The 17,421-nt window shown below is 54.5% G+C and overlaps 6 protein-coding genes across 6 annotated transcripts; 4 read left to right on the top strand and 2 right to left on the bottom strand.

Moving 5' to 3' along the window:
* Nucleotides 1–114: 114 nt before the first annotated feature.
* Nucleotides 115–1,050, top strand: CkaCkLH20_13309 (3' exoribonuclease; the record flags this gene model as incomplete). Its single annotated transcript, XM_038896019.1, has 2 exons — nucleotides 115–232; nucleotides 293–1,050. 2 exons carry the CDS (start codon nucleotides 115–117, stop codon nucleotides 1,048–1,050), a joined length of 876 nt encoding a protein of 291 aa, XP_038738680.1.
* A 1,288-nt stretch (nucleotides 1,051–2,338) lies between these two features.
* CkaCkLH20_13308 (uncharacterized protein) lies at nucleotides 2,339–5,206 on the top strand (the record flags this gene model as incomplete). The annotated part of the gene is made up of 1 exon (XM_038896018.1): nucleotides 2,339–5,206. One exon carries the CDS (start codon nucleotides 2,339–2,341, stop codon nucleotides 5,204–5,206), a length of 2,868 nt encoding a protein of 955 aa, XP_038738679.1.
* Nucleotides 5,207–5,432: 226 nt separating this feature from the next.
* Nucleotides 5,433–6,260, bottom strand: CkaCkLH20_13307 (tRNA intron endonuclease; the record flags this gene model as incomplete). The annotated part of the gene is made up of 1 exon (XM_038896017.1): nucleotides 5,433–6,260. One exon carries the CDS (start codon nucleotides 6,258–6,260, stop codon nucleotides 5,433–5,435), a length of 828 nt encoding a protein of 275 aa, XP_038738678.1.
* A 2,210-nt stretch (nucleotides 6,261–8,470) lies between these two features.
* CkaCkLH20_13306 (RNA polymerase Rpb8) lies at nucleotides 8,471–9,114 on the top strand (the record flags this gene model as incomplete). Its single annotated transcript, XM_038896016.1, has 2 exons — nucleotides 8,471–8,943; nucleotides 9,009–9,114. 2 exons carry the CDS (start codon nucleotides 8,471–8,473, stop codon nucleotides 9,112–9,114), a joined length of 579 nt encoding a protein of 192 aa, XP_038738677.1.
* A 198-nt stretch (nucleotides 9,115–9,312) lies between these two features.
* CkaCkLH20_13305 (thiamine pyrophosphokinase-related protein) lies at nucleotides 9,313–10,369 on the bottom strand (the record flags this gene model as incomplete). The annotated part of the gene is made up of 2 exons (XM_038896015.1): nucleotides 9,313–10,276; nucleotides 10,326–10,369. 2 exons carry the CDS (start codon nucleotides 10,367–10,369, stop codon nucleotides 9,313–9,315), a joined length of 1,008 nt encoding a protein of 335 aa, XP_038738676.1.
* A 792-nt stretch (nucleotides 10,370–11,161) lies between these two features.
* CkaCkLH20_13304 (uncharacterized protein) lies at nucleotides 11,162–11,770 on the top strand (the record flags this gene model as incomplete). Its single annotated transcript, XM_038896014.1, has 1 exon — nucleotides 11,162–11,770. One exon carries the CDS (start codon nucleotides 11,162–11,164, stop codon nucleotides 11,768–11,770), a length of 609 nt encoding a protein of 202 aa, XP_038738675.1.
* Between the last annotated feature and the right edge of the window lie 5,651 nt (nucleotides 11,771–17,421).

Raw genomic sequence — 17,421 nt, 5'->3', positions numbered from 1 at the left:
GTACGCGTCAAGCTCATATCACGCGGAGAAGCACCCCGCAGAATCCGAGCGATAGCTGAGGCCGTAAAGCTCCCGTCATCTCAAACAGAAACACTCAAGTTCCTCTACCTCGCCATGGCCGATCGACGCAGAATCAACGGGCCACCCGGTGCCACATTGCCGCCTGTGTACGAAGTCTCTGGTTCCAAGCAAAGCCGTCGAGCAAGGCCGCCGAACGGTATTCGAGGACTGTGTTGGTTCACCTTTCGCGTCGACGTCTCTGTGTGCTCGCCGACACTAACAATTTCATCAGTTCTCAAGACCGGCATCACGCCCACGGCTTCGGGCTCGGCCTACATGGAGATTGAAACCCCTGAGGGTCACGCTAACGCAAGATCCAAGATCAATGGCATGAAGCTCATATGCACCGTCCACGGCCCCCGATCGCTTCCTCGTTCAGCACCCTTTTCACCTTATCTGGTGCTCTCAACTCACGTCAAATACGCTCCTTTCGCTACGCGCCAGCGCAGAGGCTATCTCCGCGACTCGAGTGAGAGAGATCTGAGCGTTCATCTCGACACTGCGTTGCGTGGGGTTATCATCGCCGACAGATGGCCGAAAAGTGGCGTTGACGTCATCGTCACCGTCATTGAGGGCGACCAAGAGAGGGAGGCATCTCATGCTCAGGGCAACGAAGAGTGGGACATGATGAACGTCTTGAGCGGCTGCATCACAGTTGCTGCTGCTGCTCTCGCGGACGCCGGTATTGACTGCGTGGACATGGTCACTGGCGGTGTTGCTGCACTTGTCAATGGAGACGATACCGACCCGTCGGCACCATCAATCGTCTTGGATCCCGTATCCATAGAGCACGAACGAATTCTCGCTGCTTGCTGTGTCGCCTACTTGCCCAGCCGCGCCGAAATCACGAATCTCTGGGTTAAGGGTCAACTCCCACCGTCAGATCCCCTACTTCATACCAAGCTGGTGGGCCGGGCTATCCAGGCGTCGAAAGGCAGCTACCGTGCTGTTCTGGAAAGGCTCCAGGACAACCAGCCACCGTATAGCTAAATTGAACCCATCCAACCTCGTTTATTGAGCTTGGATACGCAGCGCCTTCTCGGTCACCTCGAATGGGCGATACAACAAATTACACATTAGCGTGGGCATGTCGCGATGACCTGATGGAGATGACGTGGGGGTGTCTGTGATCAGTCAGAGTATTGTCGGACATAGGAAGAAAGGCTAGGTCGACCTCACCGGCACTGATGCCTTTCACATGGATGAGGACCACGGCTCGAGACGTGTTGGAGCCATTGCCCGGGCATGGCAGTGCTTTCTGGCGGCCTTCCGCCGCAAAATACAGGACAGAGGGTTGCAACGACAAGGCGAATCGCCATAGCGGCTTATCAACGGATCTCTACACAGCATCGCCGCTTGGCAAGTGGATAATGTACAGAAGCGATGGAAAGACTAAGGTAACAGGCCTTATGCCGCCACGGAGGAAAATAAAGAGACGACCGTATATCGATATCAACACTAGTGTGTGTGTATTGAAATAAGAAGGTTATTGAGCTGGCCAAACTTGGGTCTCTTATGGACTGACGTGGTTATGTTGGCCACACTGGTGGTCTGGTCCGTAAACGTACCACATCCGTGCATCCGCACTTCAAGCTCTAGAGACGATCACACTGCAGAAACACGATTAATTAGCTTAGGTGTTCTAGATATCATTGCTCGATTCCTTGGGTAGTTGGCAAATCTCTGGTTAAGGTAGGTTGTCGCTTTGATGAGGTCGCGTAGAAGATGAGATGGCTGGCTATGTTACCCACAGTTTCATCTACTTAGGTACCTACCTCAGGTACCTAGGTAATGTAATGTACAGTGACCTCAACCCGCGGCGCCGCGGCGCTTCACATATCTTATTCGTCTTTCGGACCCCGGCTAATTACCATTCGCCCCAAGCTATGTACGGCGCACGCGACAAGGACCTGACCTCACACAGTCCACCTCATCCGAGCTCCCGACGTCAACTCCTCCTGCATCCACCGATCCTGGAGCGCTGCAGAAAGAGGGAGGTTCAAGTCTGCAACGCGACGACCGCGACGACGACGACGACGACGACGACACCTTCCGTCTTTTTCATCACGAGACATTTTGTTCCTACAGCCTACGAGCGGAATCTCATCGTCTTTTCCCGTCTCTCCGCATCATGCTCTTCCGCCTCCAACCCCACCGCCCATGATTCGTGTCGCGACGCTTCCAGCCGCCCCGAGCGATAAGGCTGCCGCCATCGCCGCCGCCCTCGTCGCTGTCTCTGCTGCAGCTCGATTTTAAACCAGTTCCATCTTCCCGCACCATGGCGGAGCCGCCTGTACCCGCTTCATTCGACGATTCTGGGTTCTTGCAGAACCTCTCGCTGTGGACCGCTCACCAACTGCACCACGCCGTCAACGTGACGAAGCTCGCCCCTTCCATCGAGGACCTGCTATGGGCTGGCCCGAGAATGCTTAAAAGGCTCACAGCATATATACCACTCCCCGACTCACTCGACGCCCTTGGTCCGAGCATAATTCCTGAAGCAACAGAACCCGGAATACATCACACTACCCACGCCGCTGCAACTGCTGCCCACAGCATGAATATACCCCCTCCTGTGGGACACTCCCATGGGTTTGGGACTGCAACCGGTCCTGCTATCCTGGCGGATCACGATCCTGGAATCGCAAGTCCCAAGTTCACCATGGAAGGCGCCAAGGGTCTCGGTAGCGTTTTCAGCTACGCGACAAGCAAATGGGCCCTTTGCTGTATCGCCATGGCCATTGTTCTCAATCGCACTCATATCTTTGCCGCTACGAGGCGCCGACTGCGTCTGACTTTGCCTGTCCGTCTCCTTCTGCGCAGCCTCCCTATCTTGTTATTCCTGATCCAAGCGCGCGGCCTTCTTCGCTCCATGCAGTGCCAGACATCCCCCGACTTCGCCGAAATGCGCTGGGGGAATACAAACAAAAGCTCCGAGTTGATGTTCACACAAGCCGGTGGCTTCCTTCACACCATGAGCTCCACGCTTCTGCTTGGGGCGTCCGACGAGGAGTCATGTGTGGCGGTTGGCATGGTGCCCACGGATGAAGCCGACCCAACACAGGAGTTGCGAGGTTCGTTATCGTTGCTGTGGCCGCTGTTCGGGACATTCTGCCTCAGCCAATTTCTCGAAACCGTGTCGTGTGCCGTCCAGGGTCGTCCAGTGTCAGCTGAGACCGGCATGACGCTTTTCGAGCACTCCCTCGCTTTCGCCGAAGCCGACGCCGCGATCAGCAATCAACTCGGCTGGGGGTTATTCACGCAGTCACAAGCGACGGAAATGAATTCGAATCCCAGCAGCAGTATTGCTATAAGCCGCTCCATGATACTCCGAAGGGTCAACACGCCTCCCGAAGTGCTATTGGTGGCTTTCTTGTCGACTATGAGCCATGTTACGAGCCATGTGCTAGGTGTTTTCAACCTGCAATCCAAGTTCCGCCTCGTCAGCACCGGTTTTTGGGGGCTATGTTTCATGGCAAGCATCCTCTACAGCGCTGTGACTTTTTCTCTGGACGACCCGGCAAAGCAGGGGCTTCTCAGGTTCCCCACGGTGTGCATCATCGGCTTCATTCCTCATGTTCTCGTTCTCGGTGGCATACTCGTCTGTTTCTTCATTTACCTGCTTGCGCTGGGCTTGGCTGCTCTCACCACAGCGGAAGGAACTGCCGGCCAACGCCTCACCCTTCGAGAGCGACTAGCTCAAGCCCACGGAAATATGCAGGCTAACCTTTCCCTGTCAGACATTCGCATAAGCATGGAGATGGACTTTTATACTGCCTTGCTGCGAACCGGATTCGGCGCGATCACGATGGCCAGCGAAGCTGTTTACCTAAACGAGGATCGGGATGTCAATTTGAGGCAGCACACGTGGCTCGAGGAGGAGAGGTTTCGAGAGCTTGAGGATCTACGCGCACAATGGACTGGAGCTAACACCTCCGACTCTCAGTACGACAACATCGGCACTATTGGATTAGTTCCTGTCAAGGACGATCAGTTGATGACGACAAATGGATACGCACGCGAACGGGCTGCGCAGAAGGTTCCCAAGTCCCGTTCGGGTGAACGGAGGATGAGAGATGGTGTTGGTGCTGCGGAAAGAAGTGGAAGGTGGCTCATGGCATTGGACTTTCTCATGAACATCAACAGGCTCATATTTCGAGCGTGGGCCACTGCTGCTCTCAAAATCATTTCCAAAGTGGGCTTTCGGCCACCGCAGTTTCTGCAATGGATAGCTCGCCGGCCAAAGGTTACAAACGACGCCGGCAATGCCAAACGAGACGACGGTGGGTCTCGTCTGGATGCTCCTGCTGTCCCTGTGGAATCTAGCATGGAAATCCCGATAAACGAGGCTGTTGACGTGGAGACCGAGTTCAGGCAGCAGGCATGGAGGCTAAACAAAAGCTGGGCGCCCCTCGACGAGGCCGACCTGGATTCGCGACTCTACGGTTGGTGGCTTAAGGGCGGTTACTGGGGCTCTACGGATAACAGCGGCGAATACGAACCGGAAGCATCCAACGACGATGATACAACGAGTGTCATCTCATTCGACCCTCATACCGACAGCGATTGGGAGTCGGAAGAGGAGGGCCAGAGAACGCCGACACAGTCCAAGTCCTGGGTCTCTCGGGAAGCCACGCCAACACCGGATGATTCGCTTCAGCTGTCAGATCTGGCCCGTTTGCTGCACCCTAGCAACCCCGAAGAGAGAGAAGAGGCGCATACGCTGGCTGCACACCTGAGCAGTGACGGAATCATGACTCGGTCGCAGTTCAGGAGGTCGCAGCAGCTGCAAAGGACAAGAATCTTGCATCCAGTTGGACGAGCGAGCCGTATCATCTCCCGGCCCAGTCGAATGACCCCTGACGAGGAGGCTCAGCGCCTGGAGCAGCTCCTGTTGTCCCGTCGCATGCACACCTCCAGGGCGTTGAACGGCGAGTCGACATGGGCAGAGGGAGCGGCGGGTCTGGGCCCTGACGGTCCTCAGTGTGTTGTCTGCCAGAGCTCTCCGAGGACGATCATTGTATGGCCGTGTCGGTGTCTTAGTCTCTGCGACGATTGCCGTGTGTCATTGGCGATGAATAACTTCGACAAGTGTGTTTGCTGCCGTCGAGAAGTCATAAGCTTTAGTCGAATCTACGTGCCTTGAGGGGGCAGAGAACAGGAGAGAAGCCCTCTGGCTATGCCTACTTTTCATGGGTTGGGAAACAGTGGTTTGGGCAACGAGGGTTAACACTGGCGTTGGTAGGTACTAGAGCAACATGTTTTCATTAGAAGTCAGGGGTATCTTTACTATTTTTGTACACAGGCGCATACGTCCCTATGCCTTGCATCGAGCGTTGGCACCTTCAATCATGATCACAATCCACGTTGAATCACATCCCAGCCCACTCAACGCAAAATGTGCGAACCTCTTTTGTCGTAGCATCCTCGGCAGCAGCAACCTCGCCACCGAGCAAAAAACCCTTCTTGACCGAAGTACCGAGGCGACCGCTGCCCACGACATCGAGCATCGGAATCTTCTCATCCCATTCGTAATTCGTGGCGAGGAAGTGAGCGTGGTAGCGTAACGGATCACCTGGATAAACGCTGTAGTCGGCACCAAACCGGAGACCGGGCGTCATGAAGTATCCCTTTGACTGCAAGTGCTGATGGAGCGGGCCGAGAGGAGGCTGAGGCAGGACCGGCATGGTCTCTGTCGCTGAAGACTCTAGGCCACCGCTGGTGGTGAGGGTCACGGTTAACGACTTGTCCTGTGTCGACGTTGTGGCGGGCCCTTGGTCGCCCAACTTCGTGGCACTTGTCGACTTGGCATCAGCAGCTCTGCGCGCCTGCTCCGTAACCTTCTTGGCCTGCTCTTCAGACACTAGTTTCTGTGCCTGGTTCCGACGGTCCTTCAGAAGACCGATATACTCCTGACGGGTGCTCTTGTCCGTGGACCGCAGGGTAGATAGGTGATGCGACGTCTCGTCGACTAGACGGCCTACCTTCTTCTCGACCAACACACTCGCTTCTTCGGGCAGCAACTCCAGAGGTAAGCTGAGAAACACATTCTGGGTTGGGTTCTGAGGCGTGGTGCCCACTAGCACCGAGCACATATTGTGACTGCGTCGGATCACGGCCACATCTTCAGCGTCGAAGACGAGGTAACGATCCGCAATCTTGGAGATGCGCACAGGCGCATGAGATGCCTCAGACGCCATGTCCGCTTCCTCTTGCAGAGGTTTCCTTGCTGTCTTTGCAAACGTTAGCTGTAATTCGGGGCTGTCATATGCTGGACGGAAGGATGTGCAATAGCCACAAAAAAGAAAAATCATATTCGCTTATAATAAAGAAGTCGTCACAGAGTGTCAGTGGATTGACAGATTGATTGAGATTATTTGTATAATCATATGGGCGCAGGGAAGGCGGTAAGTGAGAAAACCATTGGCAACGTACCTTGACAGATGTGGTTGTTGTCAGAAAGGAAAACAGGAGGAGAAATTTTTTTTGGGAGGGACGGCGGATTTCAATGAATGTGTCCCACGAAGTGGGGAAAGTTCGATCGATACTTGGGTCGGGTACGTACCTACCTACCTCACACTTTGCCGTCCGTCACCTTCATTTCATCCCGTCTAGGTTCTCTCCGAATTCTGATTGATCTCTCATTTGGCTCATTGAGTTATCTATGTATAACCGAAAAGTTGTCGTAACCATCCCCTCCTCCCTCTCCTCCTCCCTCTTGTTTTTTTCTGTTTTTCAATCACTTCGATATTCTATCATCATGATGAGTGAGCAGCGTATCAAAACTCGAGCTTTTTCTCTCCCTTCTTTCCCCCGTCCTTTGGGTCTTTCTTATCTTCCTCGTCCAACATGGGCGGGAGACTGTACGGTTTGAAAATGAGACCACTTGAGCTGCTCAGGCGAAATGAGAGATTCTCCCGCGTAGACTGGCCCTCCAAGCCCCCTCCTCTTTCGTGGTATATGGGGAGACTATGCACCTTGAGCATGCCCTGTACTACGTCCTCAGACTTGGTGTTAGGCTGTATATGAACCTGACGTTGCAAAGGCAAGAGCTCCAATACACTATCACAGAGTAACTCCATCCATCTCGTGAGCCCCGTTGAACGCGGGTAAAGCGTCGTCGAGAGTGACACAACCGCCGTCAGATTTCCACTGTACTGACGCAATAAGGCTCTCAGCCTGTGCAAAAATTGTAAGGCATCCGTAGGCCGGCAGACTGATGAGCCGTAGATTGCCGGCGACAACAGGTTTGGCACCAAAACTCGGTGAATGGCACTCGGCGGAGAAGCTTTAAGCCTGACAGACAGGTTGGCAATAAAGGCCTCCAACGGCGACGAAGAAGTTTGCCCTCCTGAAGGCTGCAGCCAGGCCAGGGACGGCCCGGATGGTGTTGCGTGAAGTTCGCCTCTGATGTCGCCAAGCTGCAGACGTTTGGCAAGGTCGAACGAGTGGCAGAAATTGTCTTGCGTGTTTGCGCTTCCCGGATTTGCGACTTGAACCAAGTCAGCGATCAGGCTTCCGGAAAGAGTACTGGAACCAGTAAGGCATCATACCTGAGCCAGGCTTGCTGCTGCTTAGACTCTCGTATCTCCAAGCAATCTTCATCTTCTCACTCGAAACTGCCTTTGGCTGACTGTGGCTTGAGCTGCTACTAGCCTTGCCCAGCCCAGGAAGTTCCCCTCTCCATGCTTCAGTTGGGCCTAGCACATGAACTTGATGACCCTGTACAAGACCTTCAGCACCGAAATACCTGAGAAGGACCCCTGAAAAGTCGGTTGTCCCCGACTCTTCAACCAAAATACTGCATCCGAGAGGTACTCCAGAATGTCCCGCCAGTAGTTGATCCAGTGAAGCAGTGCCTGTCGAAGTGGTGAGGCGGCCGTCCAGAGGCGACGGGCGCACTCCTGGTGGAGGTAATGCCTCTTGCCGGTGGGCAACGGACTCTCTTGCTGAGCCCCGAGCTGAAGAGCCTAGGACCACATTCTTTTTGCGAAATGACATGGCTAAAGGCGAGCCAGGCGAATGGAATCGTGCTTTCTGGTTGAGTCACCACTACAGGTACACTTCAGTATGTCAGCAATTGGCTCAAGCATATGCCTCAACATACTCGCCTTGTAAAAAATAGGGAACTTGCATTTATCGATGGAAGAAGTCGATGCTAGAGTTCAGAGGTGATGTGGGCGGGGAGTGACTTACAAGAATTTCAGAAACCTCTGGTCGGTACGGTACGTACCTGCCTGCCGGCCTGTGGTTTTTGCACACAGTGTACCTGCCTCAGATGAAGTAAGATGGATAAGGTACCTACCTACTTACCTTAATTGGGTGGGATAGGGACAACTCAATCGCAGCCTATGCTGGATAACTACATTTCGAGATTTTTTTTTTTCTTTCTTTCTTCCCAGCCCGCCCTCTGCCCGCGACACAACAGCTGTTGCGCGACACCTCTCACGACTCTCAATCGCGCATTACGACCGAGGACTCAGTCTTCAACAAAACAGGATCACCCACGCGAATCGTCTTCGAAGTTTCAGCCATCATGTCGGGCGGAGGCGACGTGACCCTCTTTGAGGAGTCCTTCACCGTAACCACCTACGACCAATCTAAGTACGATCGAGTCGCCCGCATTTCTGCCACCTCGACGGACAACCAGACCATTATGTCGCTCGACATCAACATTGAGCTGTTCCCTGCTTCTGTTTCCGACAGCCTGCACGTTGTTCTGGCTACCTCCCTGGCTCACGATGGAAGCAAAGACGATGAGAAGGGCTGGAGAGATGTCGCGAAGGGTGGCCAAGATCGGGAAGCCACCCTGGCGGATATGTTTGACTACGTTTGCTACGGAAAGATCTACAAGTTCGAGGATGCCGACGACGGACAGACCATGTAAGCAGTCGCCCTGCGCGGTACTGGCGGCTAGTACACAACAGCTAACGGTTCCGTCACTCTAGCAAGGCTTACGTCTCGTTCGGCGGTCTCTTGATGTCACTCGAGGGCCCGTACAAGAAGCTCACTCCGCTGAGAGTCGATTATGTCTACCTGCTGATCAAGAAATGATGAACAACGCTATGTCTATGTGCGACGGACGACTGCCTCCCGCTCCGGTCGGTGCTGTCGCTGAACAACGCGGTACGGCGGAAAAAAAAAAGAGCCCACCAAAGCTTGATTTTGGGGAGATTCGGAGTTGAGAGCGTTTGGGGAAGCGACTTGACCGGGCGAAGCAACTCGTGAGACACTCCCGGAACTGCGGCGACCTCAGCCATCGATGGCCCCTAGGGAAGGGTCCTCGTTGTGAGGTCCCGGGAATGGCAGAACTCGGTGGATTCTTCGCAGGATGTGGTCGTATTCGGGTTCGTTCTGTTTGGTCAGGATGCCGTGGCGGATGAAGAAATCAATCATAACGAGAGCGCAGTTGGGCTTCCATTCGCCTCGTGCCAGGCTCTGCTGAACTTGTTCGACAGTGCAGAGGTCAAACTCGGCGACCTCTCCGTCCTTCGGTTGTGGCACAACATCCTCCGGTAGCTCAAGATCGTAAATCCACTGGACTTCCGGATAAATGAGCCCCACCTCTCCTGCTTCTGCCTTGGTGATGTAGATGTATGTGACGCCGCCGACATGCCTTGCACGGCTGCGGACGAGCGGGTCCGGAAGACTGGCCTCTTCGTCTGCCTCGCGGATGACACATTCGAAAGGGTCTTCGCCGGTCATCAGTCCTCCAGCGACTGTATTGTCCAGCATGCCAGGAAATGTCGACTTGGTCGGGGAGCGACGAGGAACCCAAATCTTGACACCATGACTCGCAGACGGACAGCGCACGAACGCAGTCATGTGGACGCCGTACCTCATGACGCCGAACAAGCCAGAGGCGGCTCGTTCCATGTTGATGAGTAGTTCACGATTACGGCCATAGACAGGCCACAGCTCGTCGCGCCAGCCTCGGAGGATAGGGAAGACGTCATTGATCCTCCAGAAATCAAAGAGGTCGGCTGCCAGCTTGCTGCGACCTTCCAGAGTTGGTGCCTGGAAAGCAGAGACGGTGCGTGTGATCGGGTTAATCTGAACGTCTCCCCTCACATTGGCGGGTGCTTCTGCCAGCTTTTCCACCACTCTTGGCAGGACATAACCTAAGGGCACATCGCCCTTCTCGTCCTTCCAGACGAGAGTGTACATGGACCCATCGGTCTCAGCATAGCGAGCCGTGTCCTGCTCGTACGGGTACCTGTCCCAGTCATTAGGTCTGGTCTTGCGGGGTCGGAGACATCTCTTACGAGTCTACCTGGCGGATGAGTTCTATGTTGCTGAAAGATGCCATTTTGGATCGCGGAACGCGCGCGAGAATCCGGAGTCGATGGGATGTCTGTCGAAAAGGTTTCAAGCCCGCGAGCATGGACGTGCCCACGTAACTAATCACTCCGGAACTGCCGCTGCATCTGCAAGCCTCTTCCGGTGGGTGAATTCAGCGATATGGGATATGACGTGAAAGAATAATCCAAGTTATCTCAGCGGAAAGCTCTGGGAAAGTCGCTCTGTTAGTGCTGGTAGGTAATCGGATAAGATTCCGACTCAGCTCTGGCGGGGTATGCATCTACCGAGTTGGTCGGCGGTCCTGAATGAATAAGGCACCTACCTACCTACCTTACCTTATGGAGGATTCTCCCAGCATCTGGGGGTTTCCTACTGCCCCTCACCCCACCCTGCGGTATGGCGATAAGTGCCGTCCATAAGGATCGTCTACGCCCACCTCAGTTCGAATCTCTCTATGTTTTGCCTTTCGATCGCATTTGCATGAGTTCCAAGTCAAGACGAATCATTTTGGCTTTATACAACACTTCACTTGCCGTGTATGCATATATATATGTATATATATACATATACACATACTACCGTCATTGAAGAGCCTTCCCCGGTCAGCGGCCGCATCTACTTACAGCGAGCGACCTTGTCCCGGACTGCTTGAACCGCGGCAATTTTTTTCAAAGCCGCACTTGTCCACAGTTGTCCTCGATCCCGCTGCCATAGACGACGGCCTCCAGATCAATCAGTCAGACCCCCGCGACGAATTCAAGGCGTACGGTACTTCGCCCCCGAGAGTTCCAAAACAACGATGTCTGGCCCCCTCTTCGGCATCGTCCCAGCCGGCCAACCGTTGCTGACCGAACCAACCTCAACGCCCTCCGACACGTCATTTCTCTACTCCATCTCTGTCGCCCGCCCCTTCTCCCACATCACCGTCATGCTTCTGCCGGGCATTATGCTGCCGGCGGACACCGCCGCCGCCATCTACTTCGCCACGGCTTCCGATGTCGCCGCCGCCGCCGCATCGGGTCAGACGCCGAATTTCAGATTCCTCGGAGGCATCGGAACCGGCAAAGAGAGCGCTACCTTCAAAATTGGCGCCGGCAACGGGGACGCGCAGAACCCTGGCAACGTCATGATCGGTATTTCGGTCGAACCAGCCGACTCGGTGGCTTCACGCATCCAGGAGCTTTCGGCCAACAAGTCAGCTAATCCATCGACAACATCCCAGCCCTCAACCCAGCTCCTGGCCCAAAACATAATCAAGAACGCCTTCAACTTTCTTGCGAGCTTCAGTGGCACTGCGGGCCCCGGCGGCGTCGAAGTAGTACCACTAAAAGCTTTCGAAGAGTGGTGGAAGAAGTTTGAGTCGCGCGTGAGGTCTGATCCGAGTTTCCTCGAGAGACCACAAGACTGAAGGTTTATTTCACGCCATGCACAACCATCAACATCGTTTCCTCCGTTAGATACCCTGAAGACACATGGTGTTTTGTTCCAAATAAACAAGCAATGTCTAAAATTTGGCAGCTTCTATCCAATTCTTGTGGAAAGGAATGTCGGTTCGGCGTAAAAACAACGCCTCATGCTACCTAGGGAAACCTAACCCTGAAAACCTTGATGCCATGCCTTTCAAAGGGGGAGGGGGAACATCATCTGATCTAATAAACGACACGTGACGCGCCTTGTGACAAAACGCCAAAGAGCTGCGCCCAGCCCGGAGAAGCCAAAGACTGAATACCCTGATAATCCCGCCTTGCCTAAAACGCCCTCTCATGAATAGAAAGAATAAAACACCGTAAACCCCTCCTATGCCGTCATTCCCTCGCTAGTCATGCATATTGTTACAGTCCGAGCACATGGTGTGGAAAACGCAGACCTTCAATTCTTAGTCCTCGTCCAAGGGCTTCATGAGTGGGCTCTTCATCCTCGTGGGACTTCCAGCGCGACTCCGACGCCCTGCGTTCACCATACTCGGCACAAGCCGCTCCCGGCTTTCCGTTCGCACCGCTAAGCCGCCCCGATCGAGGGAAAAGGGGGGGCGTCCGTCGTCATATCGCTCGATATTGAGCTTCGGTGTCGCAAGACCCGAGGACCGGCCAGCCCTCGAACCTTCGCTGCTGTCTGACTGCTCGTTCTCGTCCGAATCCACGTCGCCCAGCTCGAATTGATCGGCATCGCCATCCTCCAAAACACGTTCATACGTCGCGGAAGACCGTCCGAAAAGTTTGTTGGTAAGAGAGAAGCCGCGGCCAGGTTTCCGAGGGCTGCCGGGGCGTCGGCTGCCGCGGAGGGCAGAGGTTAGCCTGCCGAACCACCGAGTGCGACGGTCGCGCTTGCGCAGGAGAAAGCCGAGAACAAGAACAATCAGAACAAACAGCAAAACGCCGGAACCCGACTTCGATTTGGCCTTGTCCAGGAGCTCATCCGCATCCCAGTCATCGTCGTCGTCTCCACCTGTGGCGACCGGGGAGAACTTAGATCCTGCAGGCTCGAAGTCCGTGGCACCGGCGACGTTGCTGCCGAAGCCGACAGGCAGCGCACTTCCCTGAGGGGGTACTTGACCAGCCGCATACAGTACCATCTTCCCGAGAGTCCAACTGACTTCGACGCCATCGATCTCGTTCACGGGTTGGAATGGGTCGACGAATCCCTTCTCCTTGGCATCTTCGATGGTGCCTTTCGTCACGTTGAGACCGGGATTCGGGGTGTGTTCGATGCCGGGCCTAGGGATTCCGATGCCTTCGTACAAGACGTTGATGAGCCACGAAGCCTTGAAGCAGGCCTCTTGCGCGTTCCTAGCTTTCTGCGCGGCCGATTTCTTCCTCGCTTCGATACTAGCCTCGATTTCGGTCCAGTCGCGAGTGCAAAAGTCTACCACGTTCTTCTGGTAGGTTGCCAAGTCGTATGCCGTTTTGTGGCCCTTGCCGAAAACACCATGAGTCGTGTGCCAATATTCAGACACGCCGACAAAATGATTCACGTCGAAATCAATGCTTGGCACGTGCTGACCGTTGAGGAGGCATGGCTCATCGTCGCAGGGCGTGTCTTTTCCCAAAAGAGGTTCGGTTTTGCGAAGGCACTCGTCGAATCGTCCGGTGCCGACGAGCGATAATTCCTTTCCTGATGATTCTATGCCGATCGGATCTCCTGTGAGGGTAGACCGCAGGCCAGTGGGCAAGCATGGATCCGGGATTTCGAGGCTATCGGGTTTGCCGTATTGCTCCCTGAGGCTGTCAACGTATCGCTCGCGCGCCTGGTTCGCGCCGTAGCCAAGCCAAGTGGCTGTAAAGACGCGATGTTCGATGGTGGATCCGTCGAGCGTTCGGAGACGGACCAGCTTTAGGTCGTTTGCGTGCTTCTCTGCTTCAGTGGCGTTAGGGGCGAAAGCAATCTGTGCCGAAGCACCCCCCATGTCCAGAAAGCCGTATGTGTGATGGTTTTTGCCGTGCTTGTGTTTGTCTGGATGGTCAAAACCGCCCAGCAGGTAGTTTGTCGCGAGCCATCCGTACAGGCCTTCAGTCTCACCCGAGATGACCTGGATATTGGTATTGCAGTCTGGTAACGAAAACCTGGTGTTCTCCTGCAAGTAGGAGCACATGTTTCGAAGGAGAGCTCTTTGCTGGTGTTCGGGGAGAAGGCGCATGCCGGCGGTGGCCATGAGGTAGACAGGCGTGTCGGCGACCTTTTTGTCGGGGACTTCCTTCAGGGCGATATCAACAAGAGACTGGAGGTGTTCGCGACCAATCTCATCGGGCTTCTCCGCAAATGAAGACACGCCAGGGCGAATTTTTTCGCTCGTTTGCAGTTTGATTTTGGGCAGGCTGTGCAGTTCCTCGACAGAGGCATGCTTGATGGCCTTGGCGTGATCCTTCCATTTGTAGACGTAGAGGCGCGTCCCCGAAGAGCCGGCATCGAAGATGATTCCGTATCGCCCTGTTTGTGTGATGGCTCGAGTCAGCAAACCGGATCGCAGAGTGTATTGCACGCGAAGGTGCTTATCTGTTGTCGGTGGCGGACGTACATTTTTTCCCCATCAGGAGCGGCAGGCGCAGTCAGGCTGCGTCGTGGTGATTGTACTTAAAGTGAGGGAGAGATATGCTTTCGGTAGACAACGTCGCGAGTGACGGAACAAGCGGTTGCGATGAGGATTCCGGTGTTTCGACTCGGCGCGATCGAGGGAGGGACGGCTGTGTCGTCGGTGGTGGTCTCTTGAAGGCGACTCGGCAGGATTGTTCGAGTCGAGAGTGTTCGGTACAGGTGTAGCCTGGCAGGTACTGGTACAACGAGAAGAGAACAGGACCAGCGTTTGTATTAATAAAACAGGTAAGGGGGGCAGCTGCTGTTGGATATTGAGGATTGATGTCAATGGATGAATTCAGAAGGGTTAAAGCGAGCGTCGGTCATCCTGGACTTGAGGTTGTCAGGAGAGAGGGAGGAAGGTGTCGAGAGCGAAGGTGCTATGCAGTGTAGGCAATTGATTGCTTCGATTGATTTGGTCGTGTCACTGTTGGGGGACGGAGCCAAGGCCAAGACGAAGGGGGGGAAGTCTGGAGACGAGACGGGCGACCTTGACTTTGGACCGAACTGGACTTGAGTGGACACTGGACACTGTGCTCCGTAATTGCGAATGGAAGGTGGGTGTCCGCAGACGGTGGACTTGGCTAGAGTGGGCTGGCTGGGGAGCAGTCTTGCAATGGAACTTGCAAGGATGCTGATGCTGCTGCTGGAGCTGGTGCCGACGCAGACGAAGAGTCGAAGACGGACAGGGACGGAATGGGGATGCACTTGTAACGGAGGGAAGGGAAAAAGGACACGAGTGGACGGACAAAGAGACGAAGAGAATTGCGGACTCGTATTGGATTACTGAGGGAAGGTAGTGGAAGCCTCCATTGGTTACCTTGAGTGCCAGCCAAGCCTCGAAACGTCTGCAGATACCAGTTGCAGACCTGACTTATGTGCCGCTTATTAGCGTCCACGGGTGAGATTGGTGGGATGGTACGCAGTCACTAGGAGGATAGTGGTGCAGCGCAACACTGGGCTGGTTCTCAAACGGAGGGATACGTAACCATCTGATGTCACCGGTGATTGGACGATGAATGTATGGGGGTTTTTTTTTTCCCTCCCTCCCTCAATCCTTCGCCGTCCACCTCGTGTTTACCTACCTCCCTTGCATCAGATGATGCTCCTCCTGCTAGTGATAGTAAGCGATATCTCCAGATATGTTTTGTTTCCCTTCTCCCTTGCGACATGGCGCAATCGCAATCGCGATACGCAGAACAAGCCCCATTTCAGAATTGATTGGGCCCCTTTTTTTTTCTTTTTTAATCTCTGCCGCGACGACGGCACGTGCATGGAAGGGAAAGCACCAGGGGCGCCAGGGACCTGACCATATCTCTTGTTTTTTTAGGTTTCTTCCCTTCCTGATTGCCGCCCTTACTCGCTATCACCTTCGTCGGGCTTGTGCACCGTAGGAATTCTTCAGATGTTATCTGTACCTTAAGGACTGGGCCCAAGTGGCGTGCCTTGATCCACACTGTGAGCTCGTCAGACCCCTGACTTGGCGTGTCAGATTGGCTGGGCGGGAATGCCACGGGATTCCACCGATAGCAGGGGCACCTCGATTGCCCGCAATACAAGCAACCGGCTGGCGAACACTGTGCTGTGTTCCTGCCGCTCACCCGTCGCACATCATTAAGGCGAGACCTATCAGCCGGCACGCAGGTACCTAGCAATAACTACAACTTTCGCGAACAAGGCACGTAGTTGTTCCGTCATCCCTTCCCTAAGTTCTCTCGCGGTGTATCTATTAACCTAGAGCCTGCTTTATTTGACTAAGGCGCCTCCGCTTGATTCAATCTACCTCTGGGTGCTATAAGATATGAGATACCACTTCGTGACCTTTCTCGAGCGAAAAGTCAACTCGGTCAATTGAACGGCATTCTGCTTGCAGACTGGCGAGATAAGAAGGGCGGATAACGGATACGTGCTTTCGATATTTTCCAGGTTCAGTGTTCTACCTAAGTTATTTCTCCGAAACTGGGTAAGAATAATTACCGCGCTTCCCACTACGCCGCGGCCTGGACATCGACCGGCCAACCAGGTGCGTTTCTTTGCCGATAAGTGCGGTAACTCTAGTGGAAATAAATCATGAATCAAGTTGCAGCGTCTTCTTTGTGTTGATTGATTGCAATCTACATTTTCCCGATCCCGATTCGCACTGATCAAGCCCTGCCAAAGTAAGGCACCGCTGACTCACTCCCCTGCCCTTGTCTGCCACCCTTCTCCAGACCTCACCCTCCCATCTCTTACACTAGGTGTCTACTATTTCATCCCAACAACCATCTCCTCTTCCGTCATCAGTGCTTAGTAAAGCATGCTTCCCGCTGGCTGCATTGACGTTCGAAACCACCGAGCGCCGATGTTCAACCCAACGTCACACCCTACCAACCCGCCCGGGGCACCAACATTCTCACCAACCGCAAACAACGCGTCAACCGCGCTGCCCGTTGTCCGTGTCTCGTGTCAGCCCTGACGGCGGCCCGCTTTGTCAATGGGATGAGAGCCCAGCGCCTCCCATTCCAGTCCTAGCTTTTGCCTGTCCAAGTTCTTGGTTCCTGCTTCCAGTCTATCAGCATTGTGCCTCCCGACCAAGACCGTGCGACCCGTTGTGATGGGTATAGGTGCCGAAATTATCACCTTGGGGTTCTCTCTTTTCGCAAGGCCGCAGCATATCCACACGCTTCGCCACCAGCCTTCCCAACGCCGTGGCGCTGCTGCTGCTTTGGATGCCCCGCGTTTCCGCTGCGCGTTTTGTAGCCGTGTCGCCTGCCGCCCTGCGGCCAAGCTATCGGGGCCTAGTAATCGAAGACAGTCATAACTCACGGCGTATCGCGGATGTCCATGGGTTTTTGCAGCCTGCGTCGAGTTGAATTCAGTCCACAGAACCGGCTCTGAGTTCGACGCTTCACTTGTGAGTGATCCAGTTGTTGAGTGTTCCATGTCGGCACGGTCTTGGGCTATATCTGCAGGCTGCCGAGGAGAGACTCCGCATCAGATGTTGCGAATGAG

The sequence above is a fragment of the Colletotrichum karsti genome (genome assembly GCF_011947395.1).
Source record: "Colletotrichum karsti strain CkLH20 chromosome Unknown Scaffold89, whole genome shotgun sequence".
Taxonomy (NCBI): Eukaryota; Fungi; Ascomycota; class Sordariomycetes; order Glomerellales; family Glomerellaceae; genus Colletotrichum; species Colletotrichum karsti.
Note: the sequence above shows the minus strand (reverse complement) of the source record. Positions and strands in the feature narration are given on the sequence as shown.